Source organism: Choloepus didactylus, chromosome 6 (assembly GCF_015220235.1).
Source record: "Choloepus didactylus isolate mChoDid1 chromosome 6, mChoDid1.pri, whole genome shotgun sequence".
NCBI lineage: Eukaryota > Metazoa > Chordata > Mammalia > Pilosa > Megalonychidae > Choloepus > Choloepus didactylus.
The window spans coordinates 88,207,543-88,235,242 of record NC_051312.1 but is presented as its reverse complement, the minus strand read 5'-3'; the positions used below and the strand labels follow the sequence as shown (position 1 = coordinate 88,235,242).

The window sequence follows — 27,700 nt, the reverse complement described above, 5'->3', positions numbered from 1 at the left end:
AGAGTAGGGGCCAGGGCATCTTTATATTTTAGAATTCCCAAAGTGATTCTAAACGTATAGCCAAGTTTGCCGACCACTAGACTAGACTAGAGGATTAGAGACTAGATTAGAATTAAGAAGATCTGGGCAGTAATAACAGTGTTTCTATATCACTTACCAAATTATCTCAAATTATTTCCCTGAGAAGGAGGTTGGAAAAATGTTAGTCTAATTTTGCAGCTGACAAACAGTTCTGGGAAGGGTATCGAGCGGTGAAGGTGTGGAGAAAACAGGGATCCTTACAAACATGTGAAATCCTCAAACTTTATAATTTTGGCCAATTTGATATATGAAAAGTAATATATCATTTTACTTTATATTTTTCTTATTAATAATGAGGTTAAGCAATTTTTATGAGTTTATCAGTTATTTATATTTCCTCTTCTATGAATTGCCATTTCCTACCTGTTGCCCATTTTTCTACTGGGTTGTCTTTCTTACTGCTTTGTAGGAGTCTTTTCCCTTCTTTTTAATAAAATGAAAATATTAACCCTTTTATAATGAAAATACTAACTCTTTGCCTATTATTCATATTGCACACACTTGAAATATTTTTTACCTAGCATGAAACTTGCGTTCTGTTTTGTTTTTTAAATTAAATTCAGTTTTATTGAGATATATTCACATACCATACAATCATCTATGGTGCACAATCAAGTGTTCACAGTACCATCATATAGTTATGCATTCATCACCACAATCTATTTTTCTTTTTTTTAATCATCATTTTATTGAGATATATTCACATACCACGCAGTCATACAAAACAAATTGTACTTTCGATTGTTTACAGTACCATTACATAGTTGTACATTCATCACCTAAATCAATCCCTGACACCTTCATTAGCACACACACAAAAATAACAAGAATAATAATTAGAGTGAAAAAGAGCAATTGAAGTAAAAAAGAACACTGGGTACCTTTGTCTGTTTGTTTCCTTCCCCTACTTTTCTACACATCCATCCATAAACTAGACAAAGTGGTGTTTGGTCCTTATGGCTTTCCCAATCCCATTGTCACCCCTCATAAGCTACATTTTTATACAACTGTCTTCGAGATTCATGGGTTCTGGGTTGTAGTTTGATAGTTTCAGGTATCCACCACCAGCTACCCCAATTCTTTAGAACCTAAAAAGGGTTGTCTAAAGTGTGCATAAGAGTGCCCACCAGAGTGACCTCTCGGCTCCTTTTGGAATCTCTCTGCCACTGAAGCTTATTTCATTTCCTTTCACATCCCCCTTTTGGTCAAGAAGATGTTCTCCGTCCCACGGTGCCAGGTCTACATTCCTCCCTGGGAGTCATATTCCACGTTGCCAGGGAGATTCACTTCCCTGGGTGTCTGATCCCACGTAGGGGGGAGGGCAGTGATTTCACCTTTCAAGTTGGCTTAGCCAGAGAGAGAGGGCCACATCTGAGCAACAAAGAGGCATTCAGGAGGAGACTCTTAGGCACAATACAGGGAGGCCTAGCCTCTCCTTTGCAGCAACCGTCTTCCCAAGGGTAAAACTTATGGTAGAGGGCTCAACCCATCAAACCACCAGTCCCCTATGTCTGTGGTCATGTTAGCAACCATGGAGGTGGGGTAGGCAAATACCCCTGCATTCTCCACAGGCTCCTCAAGGGGGCACTACATCTTTTTTTTTTTTTTTTTTTTTTTTTTAACTTTCCCTTCTTTTTTCAAAACACCTGTATGAAAAAAAAAGTTAAAAAGAAAACAAACATACAATAAAAGAGCATTTCAAAGAGACCATAGCAAGGGAGTAAGAAAAAGACAACTAACCTAAGATAACTGCTTAACTTCCAACATGTTCCTACTTTACCCCAAGAAAGTTACATAATATAGCAACATTTCAGTGAACTTGTTCCTACTACAACCATCAGAAATTAACAGACCATAGTCATTTCTGGGCATCCCCAGAACGTTAAATAGCTTATCTGTTCTTCCTGGATTATTGTTCCCCCTTCCTTAATTGCTCTCTACTGCTAGTTCCCCTACATTCTACATTATAAACCATTTGTTTTACATTTTTCAAAGTTCACATTAGTGGTAGCATATAATATTTCTCTTTTTGTGCCTGGCTTATTTCGCTCAGCATTATGTCCTCAAGGTTCATCCATGTTGTCATATGTTTCACCAGATCGTTCCTTCTTACTGCCGCGTAGTATTCCATCGTGTGTATATACCACATTTTATTTATCCACTCATCTGTTGAAGGACATTTGGGTTGTTTCCATCTCTTGGCAATTGTGAATAATGCTGCTATGAACATTGGCGTGCAGATATCTGTTCGTGTCACTGCTTTCCGATCTTCCGGGTATATACCGAGGAGTGCAATCGCTGGATCGAATGGTAGCTCTATATCTAGTTTTCTAAGGAACTGCCAGACTGACTTCCAGAGTGGCTGAACCATTATACAGTCCCACCAACAATGAATAAGAGTTCCAATTTCTCCACATCCCCTCCAGCATTTGTACTTTCCTGTTTGTTTAATGGCAGCCATTCTAACCGGTGTTAGATGGTATCTCATTGTGGTCTTAATTTGCATCTCTCTAATAGCTAGTGAAGCTGAACATTTTTTCATGTGTTTCTTGGTCATTTGTATTTCCTCTTCAGAGAACTGTCTTTTCATATCTTTTGCCCATTTTATAATTGGGCTGTCTGTACTACTGTCATTGAGTTGTAGGATTTCTTTGTATATGCAAGATATCAGTCTTTTGTCAGATACATGGTTTCCAAAAATTTTTTCCCATTGAGTTGGCTGCCTCTTTACCTTTTTGAGAAATTCCTTTGAGGTGCAGAAACTTCTAAGCTTGAGGAGTTCCCATTTATCTATTTTCTCTTTTGTTGCTTGTGCTTTGGGTGTAAAGTCTAGGAAGTGGCCTCCTAATACAAGGTCTTGAAGATGTTTTCCTACATTATCTTCTAGGAGTTTTATGGTACTTTCTTTTATATTGAGATCTTTGGTCCATTTTGAGTTAATTTTTGTGTAGGGGGGTGAGGTAGGGGTCCTCTTTCATTCTTTTGGATATGGATATCCAACTCTCCCAGCCCCATTTGTTGAAAAGACCATTATGGCTCAGTTCGGTGACTTTGGGGGCCTTATCAAAGATCAGTCGGCCATAGATCTGAGGGTCTATCTCTGAATTCTCAATTCGATTCCATTGATCTATATGTCTATCTTTGTGCCAGTACCATGCTGTCTTGGCAACTGTGGCTTTATAATAAGCTTCAAAGTCAGGGAGTGTAAGTCCTCCCACTTCGTTTTTCTTTTTTACAGTGTCTTTAGCAATTCGAGGCATCTTCCCTTTCCAAATAAATTTGATAACTAGCTTTTCCAAGTCTGCAAAGTAGGTTGTTGGAATTTTGATTGGGATTGCATTGAATCTGTAGATGAGTTTGGGTAGAATTGACATCTTAATGACATTTAGCCTTCCTATCCATGAACATGGAATATTTTTCCATCTTTTAAGGTCCCCTTCTATTTCTTTTAGTAGAGTTATGTAGTTTTCTTTGTATAGGTCTTTTACATCTTTGGTTAAGTTGATTCCTAGGTACTTGATTTTTTTAGTTGCTATTGAAAATGGTATCTTTTTCTTGAGTGTCTCTTCAGTTTGTTCATTTCTAGCATATAGAAACATTACTGACTTATGTGCATTAATCTTGTATCCCGCTACTTTGCTAAATTTGTTTATTAGCTCTAGTAGGTGTATCGTTGATTTCTCAGGGTTTTCTAGATATAAGATCATATCATCTGCAAACAATGACAGTTTTACTTCTTCTTTTCCAATTTGGATGCCTTTTATTTCTTTGTCTTGCCGGATTGCCCTGGCTAGCACTTCCAGCACAATGTTGAATAACAGTGGTGACAGCGGGCATCCTTGTCTTGTTCCTGATCTTAGAGGGAAGGCTTTCAGTCTCTCACCATTGAGTACTATGCTGGCTGTGGGTTTTTCATATATGCTCTTTATCATTTTGAGGAAGTTTCCTTCAATTCCTACCTTTTGAAGTGTTTTTATCAAAAAGGGATGTTGGATTTTGTCAAATGCTTTTTCAGCATCTATTGAGATGATCAATTGATTTTTCCCTTTCGAGTTTTTAATGTGTTGTAATACATTGATTGTTTTTCTGATGTTGAACCATCCTTGCATGCCTGGAATGAACCCCACTTGGTCATGGTGTATGATTTTTTTAATGTGTCTTTGGATTCGATTTGCAAGTATTTTGTTGAGGATTTTTGCATCTATATTCATTAGGGAGATTGGCCGGTAGTTTTCCTTTTTTGTAGCATCTTTGCCTGGTTTTGGTATTAGATTGATGTTAGCTTCATAAAATGAGTTAGGTAGTGTTCCATTTTTTTCAATGTTTTGAAAGAGTTTGAGTAAGATTGGTGTCAGTTCTTTCTGGAAAGTTTGGTAGAATTCCCCTGTGAAGCCATCTGGCCCTGGGCATTTATTTGTGGGAAGATTTTTGATGACTGATTGGATCTCTTTGCTTGTGATGGGTTGGTTGAGGTCTTCTATTTCTTCTCTGGTCAGTCTAGGTTGTTCATATGTTTCCAGGAAATTGTCCATTTCTTCTACATTATCCAGTTTGTTGCCATACAGTTGTTCATAATATCCTCTTATAATTTTTTTAATTTCTTCAGGATCTGCAGTTATGTCACCTTTTTCATTTATTATTTTGTTTATATGGGTCTTCTCTCTTTTTGATTTTGTCAGTCTAGCTAGGGGCTTGTCAATCTTGTTGATCTTCTCAAAGAACCAACTTTTGGTGATATTTATCCTTTCTATTGTTTTTTTGTTCTCTATGTCATTTATTTCTGCTTTAATCCTTGTTATTTCTTTTCTTGTACTTGGTTTAGGATTGGTTTGCTGTTCATTTTCTAGCTTCTTCAGTTGATCCATTAGTTCTTTGATTTTGGCTCTTTCTTCCTTTTTAATATATGCGTTTAGTGCTATAAATTTCCCCCTTAGCACTGCTTTTGCTGCATCCCATAGGTTTTGGTATGTTGTGTTCTCATTTTCATTCGTCTCTATATATTTAGCAATTTCTCTTGCTATTTCTTCTTTAACCCACTGATTGTTTAGGAGTGTGTTGTTTAACCTCCAGGTATTTGTGAATTTTCTAAGTCTCTGATGGTTATTGACTTCTAATTGTATTCCATTGTGGTCAGAGAATGTGCTTTGAATAATTTCAATCTTTTTAAATTTATTGAGGCTTGTTTTATGTCCCAGCATATGATCTATTCTGGAGAAAGTTCCGTGAGCACTAGAAAAGTATGTGTATCCTGGTGATTTGGGATGTAATGTCCTGTAGATGTCTGTTAAATCTAATTCATTTATCAGATTGTTTAGGTTTTCAATTTCCTTATTGGTCTTCTGTCTGGTTGATCTATCTATAGGAGAGAGTGATGTGTTGAAGTCTCCCACAATTATTGTGGAAACATCAATTGCTTCCTTTAGTTTTGCCAATGTTTCTCTCATGTATTTTGTGGCACCTTGATTGGGTGCATAGACATTTACGATTGTTATTTCTTCTTGCTGAATTGCCCCTTTTATTAGTATGTAGTGGCCTTCTTTGTCTCTCAAAACATCCCTGCATTTGAAGTCTATTTTATCTGAGATTAATATTGCTACACCTGCTTTCTTTTGGCTGTAGCTTGCATGAAATATTTTTTTCCATCCTTTCACTTTCAATTTCTTTGTGTCCCTGTGTCTAAGATGAGTCTCTTGTATGCAACATATTGATGGTTCATTTTTTTTGATCTATTCTGCGAATCTATATCTTTTAATTGGGGAGTTTAATCCATTTACATTCAACGTTAAAACCGTGAAGGCATTTCTTGAATCGGCCATCTTATCCTTTGGATTATGTTTGCCATATTTTTCCCTCTCTCTATTAATATCCTTTATTGTACCCATACCGAATCTCTTTAGTACTGAACCTTTCTCCAAGTCTCTCTGTCCTGTCTTTGTTTCTCTGTCTGTAGGGCTCCCTTTAGTATCTCCAGTAGGGCAGGTCTCTTGTTAGCAAATTCTCTCAGCATTTCTTTGTCTGTGAAAAATTTAAGCTCTCCCTCAAATTTGAAGGAGAGCTTTGCTGGATAAAGTATTCTTGGCTGGAAATTCCTCTCTCTCAGAATTTTAAATATATCGTGCCATTGCCTTCTCGCCTCCATGGTGGCTGCTGAGTAGTCACTACTTAGTCTTATGCTGTTTCCTTTGTATGTGGTGAATTGCTTTTCTCTTGCTGCTTTCAGAACTTGCTCCTTCTCTTCTATGTTTGACAGTGTGATCAGTATATGTCTCGGAGTGGGTTTTTTTGGATTTATTCTATTTGGAGTTCGCTGAGCATTTATGATTTGTGTATTTATGTTGTTTAGAAGATTTGGACGTTTCCCCAACAATTTCTTTGAATACTCTTCCTAGACCTTTACCCTTTTCTTCCCCTTCTGGGACACCAATGAGTCTTATATTCGGACGTTTCATATTATCTATCATATCCCTGAGGTCCATTTCGAGTTTTTCAATTTTTTTCCCCATTCTTTCTTTTATGCTTTCATTTTCCATTCTGTCATCTTCCAGGTCACTGATTCGTTGTTCAACTTCCTCTAGTCTTGTACTATGAGTGTCCAGAATCTTTTTAATTTGGTCAACAGTTTCTTTAATTTCCATAAGATCATCCATTTTTTTATTTAGTCTTGCAATGTCTTCTTTATGCTCTTCTAGGGTCTTCTTGATTTCCTTCATATCCCGTACTAGGGTCTCATTGTTCATCTTTAGATCTTTGAGTAGCTGCTCTAGGTGTGTCTCTTCTGCTCTTTTGATTTGGGTGCTTGGGCTTGGGTTATCCATATCGTCTGGTTTTTTCATATGCTTTATAATTTTCTGTTGTTTTTGGCCTCGTGGCATTTGCTGTCCTTGATAGGGTTCTTTTAGGGTTTGTAGACCAGTTGAAGTCCTTATCTCTAATTTATCAGATCTACAGCTTCGTGGAGTACACTTTCTCTAACTAACCAGCAGGTGGCGTCCACGAGCCACCTGTTCTCCACAAGCCAGATCTCCCCTGCTTAGCCTTTTTGGTGAGTGGGGGAGTGAGTCTTGTGGGGCCCAATTGGTGTACCAAGCTTGCGTGTGTAGTTGGTGTTGCCTGCCCTGTATGTGGGGCGTGTTTCTGGGCAGTCGGGGAGGGGGGGTGGCCCTAACAATCAAATCTCCCTGATGATCCTAGAGTTTTAAAGCTCCTGCAATAGTCTAATCCTTCAGTTCAGTCCTGCCACAGTTTGTCTCTGCCACTGACCCACAAGTCTTTGGTATTGGCGTATGGCTCCTGAGACTTGCAAGTGGGCCCCTCTTCCAGGCTGTGCACCCCGGGTCCTCTGTTGAGGGATGACTGTGCTATGTCACAGGTGAGTGCCGTCCCCCCAGGGCAGTTCTGGGCTGCTGGGCTGTGTTGGGAGGCTCCCAGTCTGCTCAAATGATGGCTGAATGGGGCTCTGTTAATTCACACTGCTCCCCCTTCCCAGCTCTGGGACATTCAGCTGAGGTTGCAGGGAAGGCTAATGTCCACGCCCAGTTTTGTGGTGTGTGCCTGTTATTTGAAGCACTTCCGTCACACTGGGTTGTCTGGGGCAGCTCTGGGCTATGGGGCTGGCGATGGGCAGGAGTGTTTCCTGTCCACCAGGATGGTGGCTGTGAGCGGACACCCCCCTTTTCTTGGGAAGTTGTGTTGTTTAGTGAATTTTCTCTGCCACTGGATTATTGCCTTTTGTCTCAGAGCTCTCTTAGTTCTGCTCTTGACTTGACGTGCCCAAATTTCAATTCTTTGAAGCTTTCTGTATTGAGCTTCTTAGAGTAATTGTTTTAGAAAAAGCAAAAAGGATTTAAAAAAAAAAAAAAAAAAAAAAAAAAAAAAAAAAAAAAAACCGGCCCTCCTCAGAGATCTAATGGGTTATTGAAATGCTAATAGACAAAGCAACCAGGGCCATTAAGGAAAGGTGCCCTGGGCAGAGAGATCAGCCTTGCTTCGGGATTTGCATATGCGCCTCAAGGCCTGATCTCCGCCCTTCCCCTTTCTGTGTTCACCAGAACTCCAAAAATCCTCTGCTTTTACTTTGGAGCTTCTCGTGTTGTTTTCCTTCTATGCCCGTCTCCTCTCTGCTGGGCTGGCTGCTCTCAGAGTCTCTGGTGTCTGGCCTCAGTCTATCTATGGTTGGAGTTTGAATCAGTAGAATGAGTTTCCGATGAGAGCAGCCACTGCAATTCTCCCTTCTCCTTCCTGGAGCTGACAGCCCCTCCTCCCCCGGGACTGAGCCTGGCAGGGAGGGGCGCGGGTCCCCTGGCCGCAAAAACTTACAGATTTCGCTGATCTCAGCAGTTCCACGTTTTCATGAGTGTTGTATGAAGTATGCCCAAAGACAGATTGCTCTGTGGTGTCCAGTCCACGCAGTTCCTGGCTTTTTACCTACTTTCCTGGAGGAGTAACTAAAACATACAGCTCACCAGTCTGCCATCTTGCCCCGCCCACAATCTATTTTTGAACATTTTCCTTACACCAGAAAGAATCAGAATAAGAATAAAAACTGAAAGTAAAAAAGAACACCCAAATCACCCCCCCCTCTCACCCTATTTTCCTTTAGTTTTTGTCCCCATTTTTCTACTCATCCACCCGTAAAGGGAGTGGGATCCACAAGATTTTCACAATCACACTATCACCCCTTGTAAGCTACATTGTTATACAATCATCTTCAAGAGTCAAGGCTACTGCATTGGAATTTGATAGTTTCAGGTATTCACTTCTAGCTATTCCAATACATTAAAGCCTAAAAAGTGTTATCTATATAGTGCATAAGAATGTCCACCAGAGTGAGCTCTCGACTCCATTTGGAATCTCTCAGCCACTGAAACTTTATTTCATTTCGCATCCCCCTTTTGGACAAGAAGATGTTCTCAATCCCATGATGCTGAGGCTGGGTTCAGATTCATCCCTGGGAGTTGTATCCTGTGTTGCCAGGGAGATTTACACCCCCAGGAGTCAGGTCCCATGTAGGGGGGAGGGCAGTGAGATCACCTGCTGAGGCGTCTTAGTTAGAGAGAGAGGGCCACATCTGAGCAAAGAGGCACTCAGGAGCAGACTCTTAGGCACAATTATAAGCAGGTTTAGCTTCCGGATCTTGTGTTTTAACTTTAAGATGTCTTGTTCAGAAGTTTTTTGTTTTGGCAAAATTAAACTTATCACCCTTACTTTTATGGATTTTACTTGCTGTGGCTAAGTTTAAGAAGGTCTGCCTATCCCAAACATATATGAGTGTTCTTATGGTCTGCTTTTAAAATCCAGCCCCTTAATCCATGTGGATTGTTGCTTTTATCATACATTATGTTCCTTTTTTACACATGGCCTTGTTTTTTTTTTCACTTTTTATGCCAAAACCATATTACTAGTTGAAAGAGTTTTATGATATGTTTTGATAACTGGAAGGGCAAGTATTCTCTCACATTCTTTTTCAAAATTATGTTGGTTATCATTGGGTATTTATTGTTCTGTATGAATTTTAGTTTGTTGATCAAGTATTATTGGGATTTTAACTGGAGTAGCTAGATTCATACAGAAATATGACTTATTTCCCTATCCAGGTTTCCTCTGGATCCTTCAGTGAGGCTTTATCATTTTCTTCAAAAATGCTGTAACTTTTAAAAATATAAGGGATATTCATTGTTTTGTTGCTTTTATGAATATCATTTCTCCTATTATATTTCCAAATTAGGAAGTGCTAATAATTATAGACTTTTTGTATTGACTTTGTAAACTATCACTTAATTACTAGTTTGTTAGTTTATTTTCTTTGATTTTCTAGGGAGATAAAATATGCAAATTATGACTGTTCTAATTCAGTTTTTCTTTCTTATCTTATTATTTGGTTAGAACCTCCAGTACAATGTTGAAAATAGGACCCTTGTACTTGACTTTAAAAGGAATGTCTAATGCTTCACCACTAAATATGATATTTATATAATTTCCTGGTATATAACCATTATCAAGTTAAGGAAGTTTCTCATCTATTCCTACTTGTCAAGAATGTTCATCATGAGTGGGTGTTGTATTTGATCAAACGCTTTTTTGACATCAAGTGAGGTGAGAGATGATTTACATTAATAGATTTTCTAATGCTGAACAATTCTTACATTCCTGATATAAAACCTACTTTGTCATGGCGTATTATTCTTTTACTACACTGTTGGATTCAATCTGCCATTATTTTATTTAAGATTTCTCCATCTATTTTATAAGTGAGATTGGCTCATAATTTTCCTGCATTATTATTGTCCAATTTTGGTATCAGACTGATGCTACAGTCATAAAATAAGTTGAGTAGCTTAAAATAGTACCATTTTAATTAGTGTTTTTACATGGTGGGAAATTTGAACTTTCTCATTTTTGAGAGGAATTAACATCCCATAGGATACTAAATATTTAGAATTAGAATTGAACATTTAACTAGTCTCACTGCTTCCAGTTTGTGTCCCCTACACAATCCATCATCTCTAGTAGTACGTTGATTTTTTTAAAGTCCGTAAATAGCTCCCCATTGCTTCCAACAGTGACCCTCGATTACAAGTACATAGATGGGAATCAGAGAGCTAATCTTCCCAGAATTTTTCAATCTGGACATGTTTGCAATTGTTTCAAGTAAACGTGCTCAAAACAATTGAAAACACTCCTCCCTCCTCCCTAACTTTGGCATGTCTAAAATGTGTTTGGTGTGGATGTGGGTAGGGGATGAGTGCTGTTTTAAATAAGCTCCCTGTATTATTACCCTGATCTAAAGAATAAGGTGCAATTCCCTAGCTAGATATACAAGGTCCTTCCATAATTTTGGCCCTGTGATCTCTAGTCATCTCTTCCCCTCTCCTCGCATTCATACTTTATATTTTAAACTACAACCAAGCTACTTACAATTTCCAAAACATGCTTCACTGTTATTACACTTGTCACTGCCTTTGCTTTTGCTTTTCCTTAGGATGCCTTCCCTGCTAATACAACTTCTATTCAGTCTTTAAAACCCACTTCAAGTGACTTCTCTCTATGCAACTTTCCTTGTAGTCCCCTCACCCCTCACCACTGAGTTTAATCATACCCTTCTCTGTTACATTTGTATCTTGTACACAGATGGTATAAAACTCATCTAACCACTGAGTGCTTACTTGAACCAAGTATTTTACCAAAAACCTTCATCTTTTGCTTAGGTAGGTGGTATTATACCCATTTTGCAGATTAAAAAACTGAAGTTTAGATAGATTAAGCTGCTTTGAATTTAAACCCATCTGAGATAAAAGCTTCTTAATTATTTGTATTATTTGTATATATGTTTCATCTCCCTTTTTCCTATTTTCCCCATCAGACTTCCCCATTAGCATAATAAGGGCAGGAGGATAGTAAATATATCTGTTTAATTCTCCATAGCACCTAGAACAGCACCTGGTACACAGTATGGATTTAATAAATATTTGCTGATTGATCTTATTAGAGGGTGCGCTTCCATTTGCCTATCCTTAGTAGCCAAGCACAAAGCCTGGCACATAGAATATAATAGTAAATAATTGCCAAAATGAACTGAATTAACTAGAATAAGAAATAGGAATCAGCAGACACTTCAGATTCAATTCCTAGCTTCAATCAATCAATCCATACTTAGTTGGTTTTAACCAAAACAATTGCTTATGCACTCCAAAACTTCAGGTCCCTCAGAGGTACCAAAGCTGAAAACAACTGGAGGCTGGCAAAATCTATCTAGCTGAGCTTGCATGTGCTAATGAGCTCCCACTGCTCCTCTCATCTCTCTTTGGGCTCAGTTAAAGTGCAGTCTGCTCAGTCTTGGATTCTCCCACAACAACTAATCTGTTATACTTGCTGATGGAGAGAGTTATAGAAGTCCTAAGTATTACCTATTATATATGATCACCTTGCTTACTATAGTAGCAAATACAGTAATAACTAACAGAGGAATAAAGGTGTGGTAGGTTGAATTACATATGCCAGAAAAAAACATGTTCTTAATCTTAATCCATTCCTGTGGTTGTGAACCCATTGTAAACAGGACTTTTTGAAGATGTTCTTTTTAATTAAGGTGTGGCCCAACTGAATGACTTTGGGCCTTAATCCTATTAATGGAGGCTTTATGAAGAGAAAGCTGTTTGGAGGAGAAGCTGGATGTCAATGGATCCTGGAAGAGAAAGGAGCTTTTTCCCACAGTATCCAGGAAAATTATTTTAAAAGGTTGTATAATATTCTGTGTTACAGGTACATCCAATTTATTTAACCATTTACTTATTGTTGGACTTTGGAATTGTTAATTTTAGACACATAGCTTTGCTTGTATTTAGTATTAGTTCTTTAGAACAGATTCATTGAAGTAGAATTTCTGTATCAAATGGTATACTTTGATGATTCAATCGCAGTCCCAAATTACTTTCCTAGAAATTTTCTTTGCCAATATTAGAAAACATTAATAACTTAAAAACATTATTAATTTGACATGTAAAAAGTGATACCTCCCTGGCAGTTTGATGGGCTGAGCCCTCTATCATGGGACTTGCCCTTGGGAAGACTGTTACTGCAAAGGAGAGGATAGGCCTGCTTATAACTGTGCCTAAGAGCCTCCTCCTGAATGCCTCTTTGTTGCTCAGATGTGGCCCTCTCTCTCTAGCTAAGCCAACTTGGCAGGTGAAATCACTGCCCTCCCCCCTACATGTGATCTGACACCCAGGGGTGTAAATCTCCCTGGCAATGTAGAATATGACTCCCGGGGAGGAATCTGGACCCACCATCGTGGGATGGAGAACATCTTCTTGACCAAAAAGGGGATGTGAAATGAAATGAAATAAGTTTCAGTGGCTGATAGGTTCCAAAAGGAGCCAAGAGGTCACTCTGGTGGGCACTCTTACGCACAGTATAGACAAGCCTTTTTAGTTCTAATGAATTGGAATAGCTAGCAGTAAATACCTGAAACTATCAAACTACAAACCAGAACTCTTGAATCTTGAAGACAATTGTATAAAAATGTAGCTTATGAGGGGTGACAATGTGATTGGGAAAGCCATGTGGATCACACTCCCCTTTGTCTAGTATATGGATGGATGAGTAGAAAAATGGGGGCAAAAAAAAAAAAAATAAGCACCCAGTAATCTTTTTTAATTGCTCTTTTTCACTTTAATTTTTACTCTTATTAATTTCGTGTGTGTGGTAATGAAAATGTTCAAAAATTAATTTTGGTGATAGATGCACAACTATATGGTGGTACTGTGAACAACTGATTGAACGCTTTGTATGACTGTATGGTATGTGAATATATCTCAATAAAATTGAATTATTAAAAAAAAGCAAATGCTCACATATATTACTACATTTTTAAAAAGGCAGGGCATAACATTTTATATACAGGATAACCTCAATTGTTTGTAGTAGTTGCCTCCTGGGATAAGATTATGGGTAACTTTTGTGTACTTCTTTGTGCTCTTGCATATTTTCCAAATTACTGTAATATCTTAAATTACCTTGATAAATAATTAAACAGTATTTAAAATGAAAAAAAAAGCTAAAGGAAGAATGGGGGAAACAATTTGGGTGTTCTGTCTTGCTTTCACCTTTTGTAGTACAAGGAAAATGTTAAAAAATATTGATCGGGGTAATGAATGAACAACTAAATGATGATAACGTGATCAATGGATTATATATTTTGCATGACTGTATGGTATGTGAATAAACCTTAATAAAAAAAAATTACGAGAGAAAAAAAAGTGATACCTCTCATGAATCATATATGATTACTAGTGAGGATGAATGTTCCCTATGGTTGTTCTCCAGGAATTGTCTGTTTCTGCCTTTAGCCTTGTGTCTCCTGGAGTTTAGGATTTTTCTGATCATGTTATAGGACTTCTTTAGATATCAGTCATATGTAATAACTCACTGTTATTTGATAAAGCCTTTACTATACATTCCTTTTTGTTTTCTTAAAAAGAATACAATGAATAAAATTTAACTTTTTCTTAATTATTCAGGGTTAACATTACATTTTTCAAGGAATAATTACTGAGCACCTACATGGTGACTGGCCCTGAATCAGGTGCTAGATATATAAAAGGGATTAAGGCACAGTCCTTGCAAGGAACTCACAGTCTAACATCATAAATATCAATCATAGTTGTTCATCTCCTCCTCTGGCTGTCAGTGTCTTGTCCTCCTGCTATTTTAGTTGCCTTTCTGCTTATACTTTACTGCCTTATTTTATCAATATCATTGGGGTGAAGGTCTGAGGGAAATTCTTTCTCTCCTGATTATAAGGTGCTTGGGCTTATTTCTGCTGTTTGCCATAGGTGCCTTTCAGATTCACAGATATGTTCCAATGCTTGACAAAATGTGACCTCTGGAGTCAAATCAACTGCTAGAGTACTAACTCTTATGCAGTTGTTTTTTTATTTTCAAAGCACCATCACATAAAAACTCATTTGCTGGGCTGGTACACTGTCAGGAATAACAAGAACAAAAAAAGGGCAGGTATATTTAACCAGCCAAAGTCCAATCTACTAAGTTACTTCAGTGGTAGGGAATTCCCTAATTCCCTGCCATAAACTAATAAAGGCTTCTTTGTTATACAAGTAAACCAGGTTAGCAATTAGGACTTAATGATCTATCTATAACAGAGTTTCCCAAAGTGTGGGATGCTAATAGGTGGTTTAGAAAAAATGAATTGAGTGGTCGAATACCTTTGGAAGACATGATTAAAATTAAATATATTCATTTAGAACAACATCTAAGAGTTTTTAATATACTGACATGTAGGGTGAATTTTCAAGAGAGAGAGATAAGAAAGTAGAATATTATATGCAATATTTCTCCTATTCATTTAATCACAAAATCCATATTTCATTAATTTCTCTTGGCATTAGTAATCTGTAGAATTTACTTTGGTAAAAGAAGGACTAGGATTTCCTCTACAAAGATAACAAATAGAATAATGTTACTAGGTGCTTTTCAGTCACCTCCTATGTGCCAGGTACTTTCCATGCTATTTCATTATTCCTATCTATGGGATAAAAATATTTAATATCAATACATGTTAACAAATAACTTATTATAATATTGTATAAGGCTTTACAGTTTATAGACAATTTTCATATCCATTATTTTACATAATCTTCAAAGAAACCATGAAATGTAAGGAGACTATATTTGGGGAGTAAGGCTTTAGTAGCTTGCTCAAGGCCATATGACCAGTACTAGTAAAATCAGGCTAGAACTTACATTGCCGAACTTCCAGGTCATTGTTCCTACCCTCAGTGTTTAAAAGCAATAGCGGTTTCATGGAACATCTGTTCTAGACCTTTCTAGGCCCTTCACCTTTAAGGATCCTGAATGTTCAAATAAGTAACATTAGCTCTCAAATTTTTACTGGAGTCCTGAGAAGCTACTCAAAAGTTTGAAGATTACAGTGAAGTTATCTCTGGCCTATAAATGTAATTTTCATCAAAATTCTACAAAATCTTGTGACACATTAAATACTATCCTCAGAATAAAGCTTTTCCTATCCACAGACTACTTTTTGCTAACTTTCTTATAAGGTAAAGCCTGGAGTAATTATCCCTAGTAAGTTAAATTCATGTGACTGTGACATGCTAATTAAGATGGTGCCTTTTTTCTTTCCCAGTCACACATCTCTTTCCTTCTAGATCTTTAATGTGTTAAGTGAACAGTAGTGACAGTGTATTAGCTTAGAGCAGAGCCAGGCAAGCTATGGCACATGAGCCATTTCTGATGGCTCTGAATGGTTTGACTGTTCAGGGCAACTGCAGTACATTTACTACTAGAGCTGCTATGTTAGGAACAGGCATGTGCTATTGTTACTCATTCATTCAAAAAACATTCCCTGAGCATACACTTGTGCCAGCCATATATAAGCCATGATCTCTGCCTCCAAAAAAGCTCACAATCTAGTTGAGGAATGTAAAAATCTAGAGCTGTGCTACTGAACAATATTCTTGAAATATTGCTAGCCCAAACTAGATGTGCTATAAGTATAAAATACACACTGGATTTTAAAGACGTACTATAAAAAGAACGTAACTAGATCAATAATAATTTATATTATAATGTATTAAAATGGTAATTTTTTTATATACTGGGTTAAGTAAATGTTAGTAAAATTAGTTTCACTTGTTTCTTTTTACCTATTTAATGTGACTATTAGAATGATCAAATGATTTGGCCCCTGTCTTGTTTGTTTGCTACTTCCTTTTGGACATGAATACTGCCAGTATTTTCCCACATGGGTTGGCCTACCCTAGAGGAGAGGACATTAGGAAGATCAACAACTGGCAGCATTGACACAGACACATTATCCTCTACTCTGGATGAGGGTATCATAAACCAAATATTGTTTACTTCTGAATAGCTCAAAAGTGGTATTAAACATAAAGCATTATTTTAAAAAAGAGGAAACAATTCCAAAGTATTTATGGGACAACTCCACATGCAAAGTACCACAGTAAGCTCTGTGAAGGAGACAAATAAAGCTAGACAAATTATCTCTATCTAAAGCACCTGAATAAAATATGTCTGCTTATCCACTAGATTACCAGGATATAGACCCATACTTTACACAAGGTACAAATTTCATCCCTTTCACCTCAATGCATTATATACAAATTTTACAGACTCTTTCAAGAATTCATAGACTAAGGCCCACCCCAGTTAGGAACCTCTGGTTTAAACCTCTGGTTTAAGTAATCTTATCTCTACCATGATAAATATTTGGAATCTACTCAAATCCCTAACCTTCTTAGAAAAATAACAGAAGAATTAGGCTAGTCAAATTCATCAGAAGTAAATGATTGCACTAACATCAACTTGGACTATCAGCAACTTACCGTGAACACCGCCCAGGAGAGGGCAGAATGGCCTCCTCCATGCAGAAGGAGCAGGACTGGACCCTCTGAACCACTCTTGTATACTCGAAAAGTGTATGAATAGTTAAAGATAACATATCCAAGTTTCTGCTCACTGATGTTTTCAATTATTTAGTCATAATAATACTGATCAGAAAATCCAAGCAGCACAAAGCTATATGAAAAAGCATATGCAAAGCTGCAGACTTCCCAGCTTAAGAGAAACTTAAATAGAAGTTCCTGAGACACCAAACCTCTGTTTTTGAAGCATGAAGCCAGCATGCCCATCTTTTCCATGAAAAAACAAAATGATTCCCTTTGCCCTAATGAGGACACAGTTCCTGGTTTCTAGAAGCTACTCCCTTGAATCATGAAACCTTCCCCTGGGCCCATGAAAGATTTATCAGGTTCAGAACTTAAAAATCTCAATGTTTTCCCAATTATTTAAACAATTATAGCCAATTAAGATATTGGCATGGACTTACAGGTGATACACCATGCTAAATAAGAAGGGAAATAAATGGAATAAACAGTAAGAATAAATAACATTTTAGAAACTTCACAAGTCTTCTGACTTAGGCAATATTACAAGCTTACTAAAGAATAAGCCATTTTGCAAAAGGATATATCTTTGCCAGTTTCATTCTCTACCTCCACATCTTCCATGGACTCAAAGTACTGACTCCAAGAAACAGGGGAAAAGTCCCGCTTTCGTCCAGGACTAAGGAGGAAAAAAAAAATAGATTTTTAGTGAATAGTTATGCATGAAAAGATAAAATCTTGATCAAGAAATGCTACATGTAAAACTGAATGAAAGCAGCAAGGGTATTTCCCCTTAAAGACATGAAGAGTTTTCATACACAAAATATCATATCAAACCATTTTGAGACAAGTTCAAATACAGAGTTAAGGACACAAATTTTAGGATTTTAGAAAATTAACTCATTAATATATTTTAATAACAAGTAAATTCCATGTTTATATAGACCACCAAACCTGCTACTTCTCCTCCTAGCTCATGACTGTAGGCTCATTCCTATCCTCTCACCCCACTTTAATACCATTCTTGCTACAACTGTTTTGGTTGGTACTGCTTCTTCACCCCTTTAATTACTCTTTCATGCTTCTTTGTCATTTCCCAACCAATCAATATACAATTGTCATGGAGGGCAAAGTGACAATATCAATACCCTGATGTTTAGGAATCTATCTGAAAATATGCTCACTCAGAAGTGAAATGACTTATCTATTCAATGTAGCATTGTTTTTAATAGAGAAAAATTGCAAATGGCCTAAATGTCCATCAATAGGGAACTGGTTAAATAAATTGTGGTACACAGAGAAATACTATTCAGCCATAAAAATAGGGAAGAGATTACTATATACTGATAATACTGATAAAATTCTTTATATATGGATATATAATAACTCCAAGACACACTGTTAAGTAAACCAAACAAACAAGCAAGCATGACACATATTCTGTTAAAAATGTATAAAATATTCCTAAAATATCTCTGGAAGGAAACTGATAATATTGATGCTAGCCTAGGAGAGGAACTATGATTGGGAGATGAGAGAAGAATTTTCAGTGCATATCTTTTTCTGTGTTTTGATATTTGAACATGTGTAATTTAAAAATATAAAATTATTTTAAATCAAAATAAACCAAAAATAACCAATAAGTATCTATTTATAATCTATGTCTTCAAACTTCAATAAGACATATAAGAAAGAGAAACTCTGAGCCTTCTTCTGTTTTCACACCTACTTTTCTTCCTAGTAATAGAAGACATTCAGAATTCTATCAGCAGCAAAACATTATCTCCTGCTAATATCTTCCATGAAGTATGTGTACCAAGTACAATACAAAGTCCTCTCTAAAAACTTAAGTTACTTAATACAAAAGTGCTCTTGATTCTATAATACTGGAAAGGATTATAATGGAGTTGGGTAATCAGGCAGGTATTCTTTCAACAGTCAAGCATTTACTGAAAATCTACTAAGTTCTAGGCATTGAGCAAGGTCAGTAGTTCTCAATCTCTGTTAAACAAATAAAACTGTGAAAAATGAACCTCTGTCCTACCTGGAGAGCTTCAAAATCACTGATGCTTGGGTTTCACTCCTAGAAATTAAGTGGTCTGGAGGTATGGCCTGGACATTGAGATTTTTTTTTTAATTTCCCCAAGTTGAAAGAGAGCTGCTAGGAATCCAAAGGTAGAATATATGATTTGGAATGAGAACAGTTCAAATTCCTTACGGTTCTTACCACTTCCCTACAAATTCCTACCACTTACAATATGGACAAATTCTTTAAAGTCTTTCTTGCCTTGGACTTTTGTGATTGAATAAAATAGCATATATTATAAAGAATCTAATCCAAAATCTGGTAGTTTCACAAATCAATCTATGCATATACTAATTTGAATATAACAACCATAAAATGGTATAACAACCATAAAATGGTATGTCAAACATGTTAAAATCTGGTAGTTTCACAAATCAATCTATGCATATACTAATTTGAGTATAACAACCATAAAATGGTATGTCAAACATGTTAAAATGGATCTTAAGGATCTGAATTTTTGAAGCCTGGACCTAGAACCTAGGATATCATTATCATAATAGTACCTAACATTTACTAAGCACAACAATGATTCACCATGCTAAGCACTTTACAGGACTCTCATTTAATCATTACAAAACTTTGAGAGGGTTAGTTTTATCCCTATTTTGTAGATTAAAAAAACTGAGATTCAGAAATGTAAAGTAACTCACCCAAGGTCACACAACTACTAAGTGGTATCCATGGCTTCAGTCCAGTTCTGCCACTTTTTAAAGCCTATATTCTTTACCTTAATATGATATTACCTCAGATTTTTTTTCTTCTCTCATTCTCTCAGTTATGCTTCTGCAAAGTAATGAGGCTTTAGCGCACAATTATCAGACGTCTGAATATGTCTAGCTTTGCCAGGGCCACAAAAACTTTCTAAGTCAGGCAGGCATCAAGTAAAGAAAAACTACTTCCTATGAAGAAAAATCATTATTGGAACACCCTCCAATTCTAATTTAGTTTATTAAAATTAAAAAGGTTCCAGGGACTATTCAACTTAAACCAGTGAAATGAGTAATTCCCATTTGGTTAAGAAGCAAATAATTCTACATCTCCAAAGGTTGCTGCTCTTTACTCTGACAGAGATTTTTTTTTTTTTACATATGTCTACTATCTTCTTTTGAGCACACAATTGCTTATGCACTCCAAGACTTCAGTTAATTTTGCAACCAAAGTTAGACATTAAGTAGGTAGCAAGGAACTACCATTATCTTTGTATTCTAGTCAGAACAAAATACTCTATATTTTAGGGATGACGATTGTTTTAGTTCTTTTTTTTTTTTAATGTTTCAGTTACTTTGCTTTTAGCCCAGTTATTGTGAAAATTAATCTTTATTACTTTATGGTCATCACAGCCTGTGTAGGCCTTTTTAGTTATACTTTTTAAAATGAGTTAATTACTTCTGAAATAATGAAAAGAACTTCCAAAAGCTAAGAATGTTAAATTATACTTTAAAAATAATTCATTCATTCAACAAATATTTACCAAGAAACTATTAGATGTATTAGGCCAGAACTGAGATGGGAAGATGGGAGATCCTGGGTGGCATAATTATAAAACAAGTGAGATGTCTCTGCCCTCATGAAACTAATGTCAAGTACATAAATATCTAACGTGACATACAAAAAGTTAAATATCTTGACAGGAACAGATAAATTATTGTGAATGTTCAGAGGAAGGAAGAACGATTTCTGTCAGCTGGGGAATAAAAAGAGAGGCTTCAAAGGAAAAATAACATTTAACCTAGGCTTTGAAAGGCAGATAGAATTTGAACTGATGGAAATAGGGAGGGGTAAAGAAGACATTTCACGCAGAAAGAAGAGCATGAATAAGGATCCAGTAAGGTGTTCTATCATAGAGGAAACTGAAAAAACAAAAAGAAAACACAAAGGAATATCTCACTGGATTGAGGTGGGAATAAGAATAGCAGCTTTGAAAAGCTAAAAGAGACTGACAAAAGTAGATAGAGGAGAAAGCATTATGTTAGATGTAATAAAGTGGGGAATATTTTTTTCTGGTGTGTGTGTGTGTGTGTGTGTGTGTGTGTGTGTGAGAGAGAGAGATATTCTGTAGGGTCCCAGATATGGTTTGGATAGTACTGTAGAAAATGAAGAGCCAGTAAAATACACAGATTAAAGTATTTTAGAAAGATCAATCTTATGAAATGTACGAGATATACTAGATTCTGGAAAGAAATATGTTGCAATACCTGCCAGGAGGGGATGGGAGTCGAGATTGGAAATGGAATTAAAAAGGAGAAAATGACAGAAAGACCTATCAAAAGGCAATCAATAAATCTCAGGAATGTACAGGATATGGAGGATGATTAAAGTCAATTCTACAATTCTGAACTAAAGAGAAATGAATGTATAATCTCCTCACCCCTCCAGCTACCAGTGGGAGGAGTCTGGAGGAGAGGGTGCTCCTGTAAGACACAAAGACACAAAGGAAATATGGCTTCTGCCAAAACCACATGAATCAAATGTGTATGTACATTTTGCTATTATCACAGACACTGTTCATAATCTGATGAAATCTATGAACCCTCAATCCTGAAAAAAAATGCACATATACATTTTGTTTACAATTCTACTGGGATCATGGGATCAAGAAGCCCATCTATGAATATGAAAATAAGAACCTTTGGGCTAAATCTTCAAAAAAGGAAGAAAAGAATAGAGAGATACTATTCCCTTAAACCTAAACCCATTTTCCATCCATTTTCCATTTGCTACAACACAGTTCTGCTTTTACTAATTGTGTGACCTTGGGCAAGTCACTTAACTTCTCTAAGCCTGAGTTTCTTCAAGTCAGATGGGGTTATAATATTACTAATTTTTAGGGTTTTGTTATGAAGATTAAAGTAGCCTTCTCATTCCTCAGTCACTCTTGAGTTACCCTGTTCTATTTTTATCATGTAACTAATTAATTTCTAAAATTATTTTGTTCCTGTATTTATTATCTTCCAATTGTCCCACCTAACTTGACACTAATGTGAACTCTATAAAAGCAAGAACATTTGTTCAGCCTTGTACTCCCAGAGTCTAACACATCATAGATTAATATGTGTTGACAGTATGAAATTAGCTAATGTGTATGAAGCGCTTAGCTTGGGTGTCTCAATATATGTTTATTATTAAATATTATTAAGTGGCTGTGAAGCCAATAAACAGCATCCCCTTTACATAATCCTGTACTACAAAGGAACAATAATCAAGACAGTAGAGTACAGGCATAAGGATAGACATGTATCAATCAAAGGGAACTGAGAAATGAACTCTAACGTTTATGGTGAATTGATTTTCAACAAAGGAGCCAAGAGATTCAATGGGAAAAAGAATAGTCTTTCCAACAAATCGTGCTTGGACAACTGGACATCAACATGCAAAAACATGAATCTGGACACCTTTCTCACATCATCCTCAAAAATTAAATCAAAGTAGATCATAAACCTAAATGTAAAAGCTGAAACTATAAAACTCTTAGAAAAAAACACAGGAGTGTTTTTTTCTTAGATACAACACTAAAAGCACAGGTGATAGAAGATTGGTAAACTGGACTTGATCAAAATTAAAAGTTTTTGGTTAAATGTATATGCAGTTTTTACATGATGGCTATGTGCAATGAAGTAAGTACAGCTTTAATAATATGGGCTCTGAAGTCAGACTGTCTTAGTTTAAATCTCATTCCTAGTAAATTACCATCTTTGTGACCTTTGATGGATTAATCTCTGCCTCAATTTCCTCAAATATAAGCTCTGAAACGTTTACAATAGTAATCCCATGTTAAACATTTCATATATTTTATTTATTATAAAAATATTGTACATAGCTAAGCTACATGGTATAGACTATTATTTTCTTCCTTGTATAACCTTCTGCTTTTTTCTAGAACTGTCTTTTATTTGATTTGCTTAGTTTTCTATTCACCTGTCACTAATTGTTCCCCCAAACCTTCTGATGGGCAAAAGACATTAACAGGCATTTCACAAAAGATGAAACTCAAAAAGCCCATAAATAAATTCCCAATTTCATTAATAATCAAAGACATAAAATTTGAATCATGGTAAGGTAATCATTTCACATTCATCATGTCGACAAGTGTTAAGATGCCAGGCATTACCAAGGGCTGGTAAGGATCTTGATCAGAACTTTATCATTGCTGATGGGAGTGAAAATGGCGAAAATTGTCTGGATAACAGTGAGGCTCTACCTGGTAAAATTGAACAGGTGTCCTTCAACCTAAGAGTTTCATTTTACAGAGAAACTCCTGCACATAAGCCCTAAGATACACATTCAAGAAAGCTCATAGAAACATTTCTATAAATGAATTGCAAGCAAGTTAAATGTTCATCACCACCGGCATAGAAAATAGACAAAAGAATATGACAACAGAAGTGAAAATGAATATACTACAGTTACATGCAATAACATGGATGAACCTCAAAAGTGATACCTAGAGAAATAAACATGAATGTAGGCAGCATGATTCCACTGATAATAAGGTTCAAAATCAGGCAAAACTAAATAATATCTTGTTAATGAATACATGCATAGGTAGCAAAACTATAAAGTAAAGCAAGGGGATGACTAACATGTATTACAAGGCATTGTGGGGACTGGGGATGCTCTTGCGGAGAGGCGAATGAGCTTCTAATGTGCTGGTAATGTTTTATTTTATAAGCTAGGTAGCAGATACATGGGAGTTTATTATTATTCTTTTAACTGTACACATATATACATATTGTATATATAATATATATTCACAATCAGACATTTTTAAACTAAAAAAATCTTTAGAGAAATCTGTAAAACTTCTCTTAATATGATCGACTACATTAAATAGTCTATCAGGTGAACTTTTCCCCTGGAAACATCCATTCTTGGCAATCTCCACTCATCTGCTCCAACTGGAACTGCGTGCTCTCTGGATATGATGAATTGCTGCCATTTCACCATCATTCTAGGAATTCCTCTCACCTTTTTCCTGTGTTGAATCCCAGATTCCCATACCCCACCCCACCCCCTTTTTTGGGTATATCCTCTCATTTTGATGGGACACATCATTCATTAGTTTCCTGAGAATGTGACATTAATTTTGAAACTTTGCAAGTCAGAAAATGTTGTTACTCCATTTTCACACTTGCTGACAGTTTGGGTGGGTATAGAAGTCTTATTTGGGGCTCTTTCCAACAATAGTAATTAGCTAATTCCAGTAATGGCAACTGATAGATCCAATCTTAAAATGTTGGTTAAAATTATATGTTTGTATGTATATTATATTGTGAAATAAGAATATTACAAGCATTATATAAGTTATATATACAGTAAATCTTAAATGCATAGTTGAGCTGTCAAGAAAATAAGAAAATATTCAGGCTATGAGTTAAGTGAAGGTGAGGCACAGGGACCACAGACCATCAAAGCTGACTTTTACCTTGATGGCATTTGCCAACTGTGTTGAACTTGAGCTTTAGTTCCAGGGTTTTCTAGGGCACAAAGAAAGGACACAAAACCCAAGGCTCGCCCAAGGTGGGGAATTCAGTAGGAAAATTTTATCCCATAAAGCTGAAATTCCAAAGAATTATACTATCAGTGAAAGGGTGAAGTAGAATTATTCTCCACTTTCCTGCAATCCCCACCTATTTTAAAACTTAGCACTAAGTAGAAGGGAGAAGAAAAAACAAAAAATCACAAACAAAAAGCACCTTCCCTGACAAAACCGTAACCACAAGGCAGCTCTCAAACAGATTTGTAGCTGAATTCACACCACTTAGGTATTCCAAGAAGCCTCAAGTTGAGAATTTAGTTTAAAGTGGACCCAGACTGGTAGTGTCCTCAGGATCCCATAAGAAACTAAGGTTGAAGGAATCAACCTTTTTTCTAGGACCCAGATTAAGTTCCAAGGCAAATGATCAGCTCTGTCAAAAACATGAAACACATGAAAAAACAGAACTATAAAGATTTTACATATTGAAATGACCAGATACAGTATAACATAACTATTTAAAAATAATAGATATTTGAAACAAATACAATTAGCATGAAAAAAATACAATTAAAAAAATAAATGTCAAGTAAGCTAGAAAATATGAAAGAATTAAGAGACATGGCCAATAGAGTAAATAGGTCTTTTGGAGGTCCAAAAGGAAATGAGAGAATAATAAAGGTAATATTTGAAGAGTTAACAGTTGACATCTCCAGAACTGATGAAACACTAAGCACAATGAATTGCAAGATCTTGAGAATTAATACTTTATGCTGAAACTGCAGACCAACAAAGACAAAGATCTTAAAAGCAGCCTGACCCTCCAAAATAGAGCTAAAGCAGTTTAAGAAATAATTAAGTCAAAGCAGCCTGGGGCAAAGGATAACCTTTGTTACCCTTTGTAACTATTCCCTGGAGAGGCAGAAAGTATTTCTTAGGGAAAAGGGGGCATCTGAATTCCTATAAAGGAGGGGTGGGGTGGGGAGGGGGATTCCTAAGTCAATGTGCAGGCACAAGCCCAGGGCAAGACACAGGCCCAGAAGAAACAGAGAGAAAACTGCACTTCACATTTGTCTGGTATTGATCTTCTTGACAGAAGGGCTAAACTCTAAAGGAGCCAGCTGATGTAAAGCCAATTTGCAGACTGTGAACACTGTTTTTTGCATTGGTTGGTTTGTTACTGCCAGCTCCTGGCACTCAAGGAAATTTCTGCCATATCACTAACTGGATACAAACTTAAGGAACAGACAGCTCAGAGTTAACACATGAAAACATTAAAAACGTACAGTGTGCAATAAAAGATTATAAGACAAAGTGTTCCGGTTTGCTAAAGTTGCCATTATGCAAAGCACCAGAAATGGATTAGCTTTTATAAAGGGGATTTATTAGGTTACAAATTTACAGTTCTAAGGCCATAAAAATGTCCAAACTAAGGCATCAATAAGAGGATACCTTCAATGAAGAAATGCCAATGGTGTCTGGAACACCTCTGTCAGCTGGTAATGCATGTGGCTAGCATATGCTGGTTCCTTGCTCCTATGTTCTGGTTTCAAAACGGCTTTCTCCAAAATGTCTCTGGGCTTCAAGTGTCTCTCTTAGCTTCTGTCTCTCATCTTCCGTGCATCTTTGCTTGTTCTCCCTGGGAGTTTCTTTCTAAGCATCTGGGGATTCTCCCTTAGCTTCTCCAGGGCAAACTCGGGGCTTCATCTCTTAGCTTAGCACCTCCAAACGTCTTTCTATCTGCATCTCCCAGTGTCTTCAAGTGTCTGGGTCTGTGTCGGCTCTTAGCTTCTCCCAGGAACAAACTCTGAATTACATATCTTGGCTTCTCTCTAAAATGTCTCTCTTAGCTTCTCTGAGCACCTTATCTCTGCGAACTCTTTTAAAGGACTCCGGTAAACTAATGAAGACCTACCCTGAACGGGTGGGTTCACACCTCCACAGAAATAATTTAATCAAAAGGTCTCACCCACAGTTGGGTGGGTCACATGTCCATGGAAACATTCAATCAAAAGGTCCCACCCCACAAGACTGGATTAAAATATCATGGCTCTTCTGCAGTCCATAACAACTTCAAACTGGCACACAAAGAAAGAGGAAATGATGGCCCATCTAAAAGAAAAAGATAAAAATCCAGAAATCATCAATGAAGAAGATCAGACTTTGGATAGACTGGACAAAGACTTCAAAAAAAATGATCCTCAATATGTTCAAGGAGACAAAGAAACACAATAAGAGAGAAGAAATAAAAGGATATCAGGAAAACAATGAATGAACAACATGAGGATCGCAATAAAGAGATAGAAATTTTGAAAAGGAACCAAACAAAATACTGAAGTTGAAGACCACAATAACTGAAATAAAAAATTCTCTAGAGGGTTTCAACTGGCAGAAGAATCATTTATCTCAGAAACAAGACAACTGAAATGCTTCAGGATGAGGAGCAAAAAGAAAAAAGAATAAAAAAGGGAACAGAGCCTAAGAGACCTATGGGGCACCATCAAACATACAAACATATGCATTATGGGAATACGAGAAGGAGAAGAAAGAAATAAAGGGGAAGAAGGTATATTCAAAGAAATAATGGCAGAATATTTCCTAAATTTAATGAAAGACATGGATATGCACATTCAAGAAATCTAACAAAACCCAAACAGGATAAACTTGAAGAGATCCATGACCAGACACACAGAAATCAAACTGTTCAATGCCAAGGGCAAGGAGAGAGTTCTGAAAGCTGCAAGAAAAAAGCAATGCATTATGCACAAATGAGTGTGGATGCTCTCCTCCTCCCACCCTCACCCTCTCTTGGGCTCCAATACTCCATGCTGGGCTTCCTCTCACTGTGGACACTCCCCTATCAACCAAGACTTTAAATTCCCAACTCCATGTCTCCACATGAATATCTTTGTCCCATTTGGGTTCCGACACCCCATGCCAGTCACCCCTTATACTCTGACACTCCACTGGGACACCCCCCTTACCCTGCTTGGGCTCTACCCCTCATACCAGGTCATTCCCCTTATTGACACCCATCTCTTCCCTTAGGGGCTGGCACCCCATCTGGGCAACCACAACTCCTTCCCTCCTCTCATCATGCCTTCCTTGATCTGTTCT

General features: G+C 36.8%; 1 protein-coding gene across 1 annotated transcript in view; it reads right to left on the bottom strand.

The window, feature by feature from the left end:
* The window catches only part of PPME1 (protein phosphatase methylesterase 1), a 101,758-nt gene that overhangs the window by 54,976 nt on the left and 19,082 nt on the right, over window positions 1-27,700 (bottom strand). The window contains exons 2-3 of the mRNA XM_037840628.1: window positions 17,607-17,700; window positions 16,962-17,054 (exon numbers count right to left, since the gene is read on the bottom strand). Of these exons, the coding sequence (XP_037696556.1) occupies window positions 16,962-17,054; window positions 17,607-17,700 (187 nt within the window). The remainder of the gene's footprint in view (window positions 1-16,961; window positions 17,055-17,606; window positions 17,701-27,700) is intronic.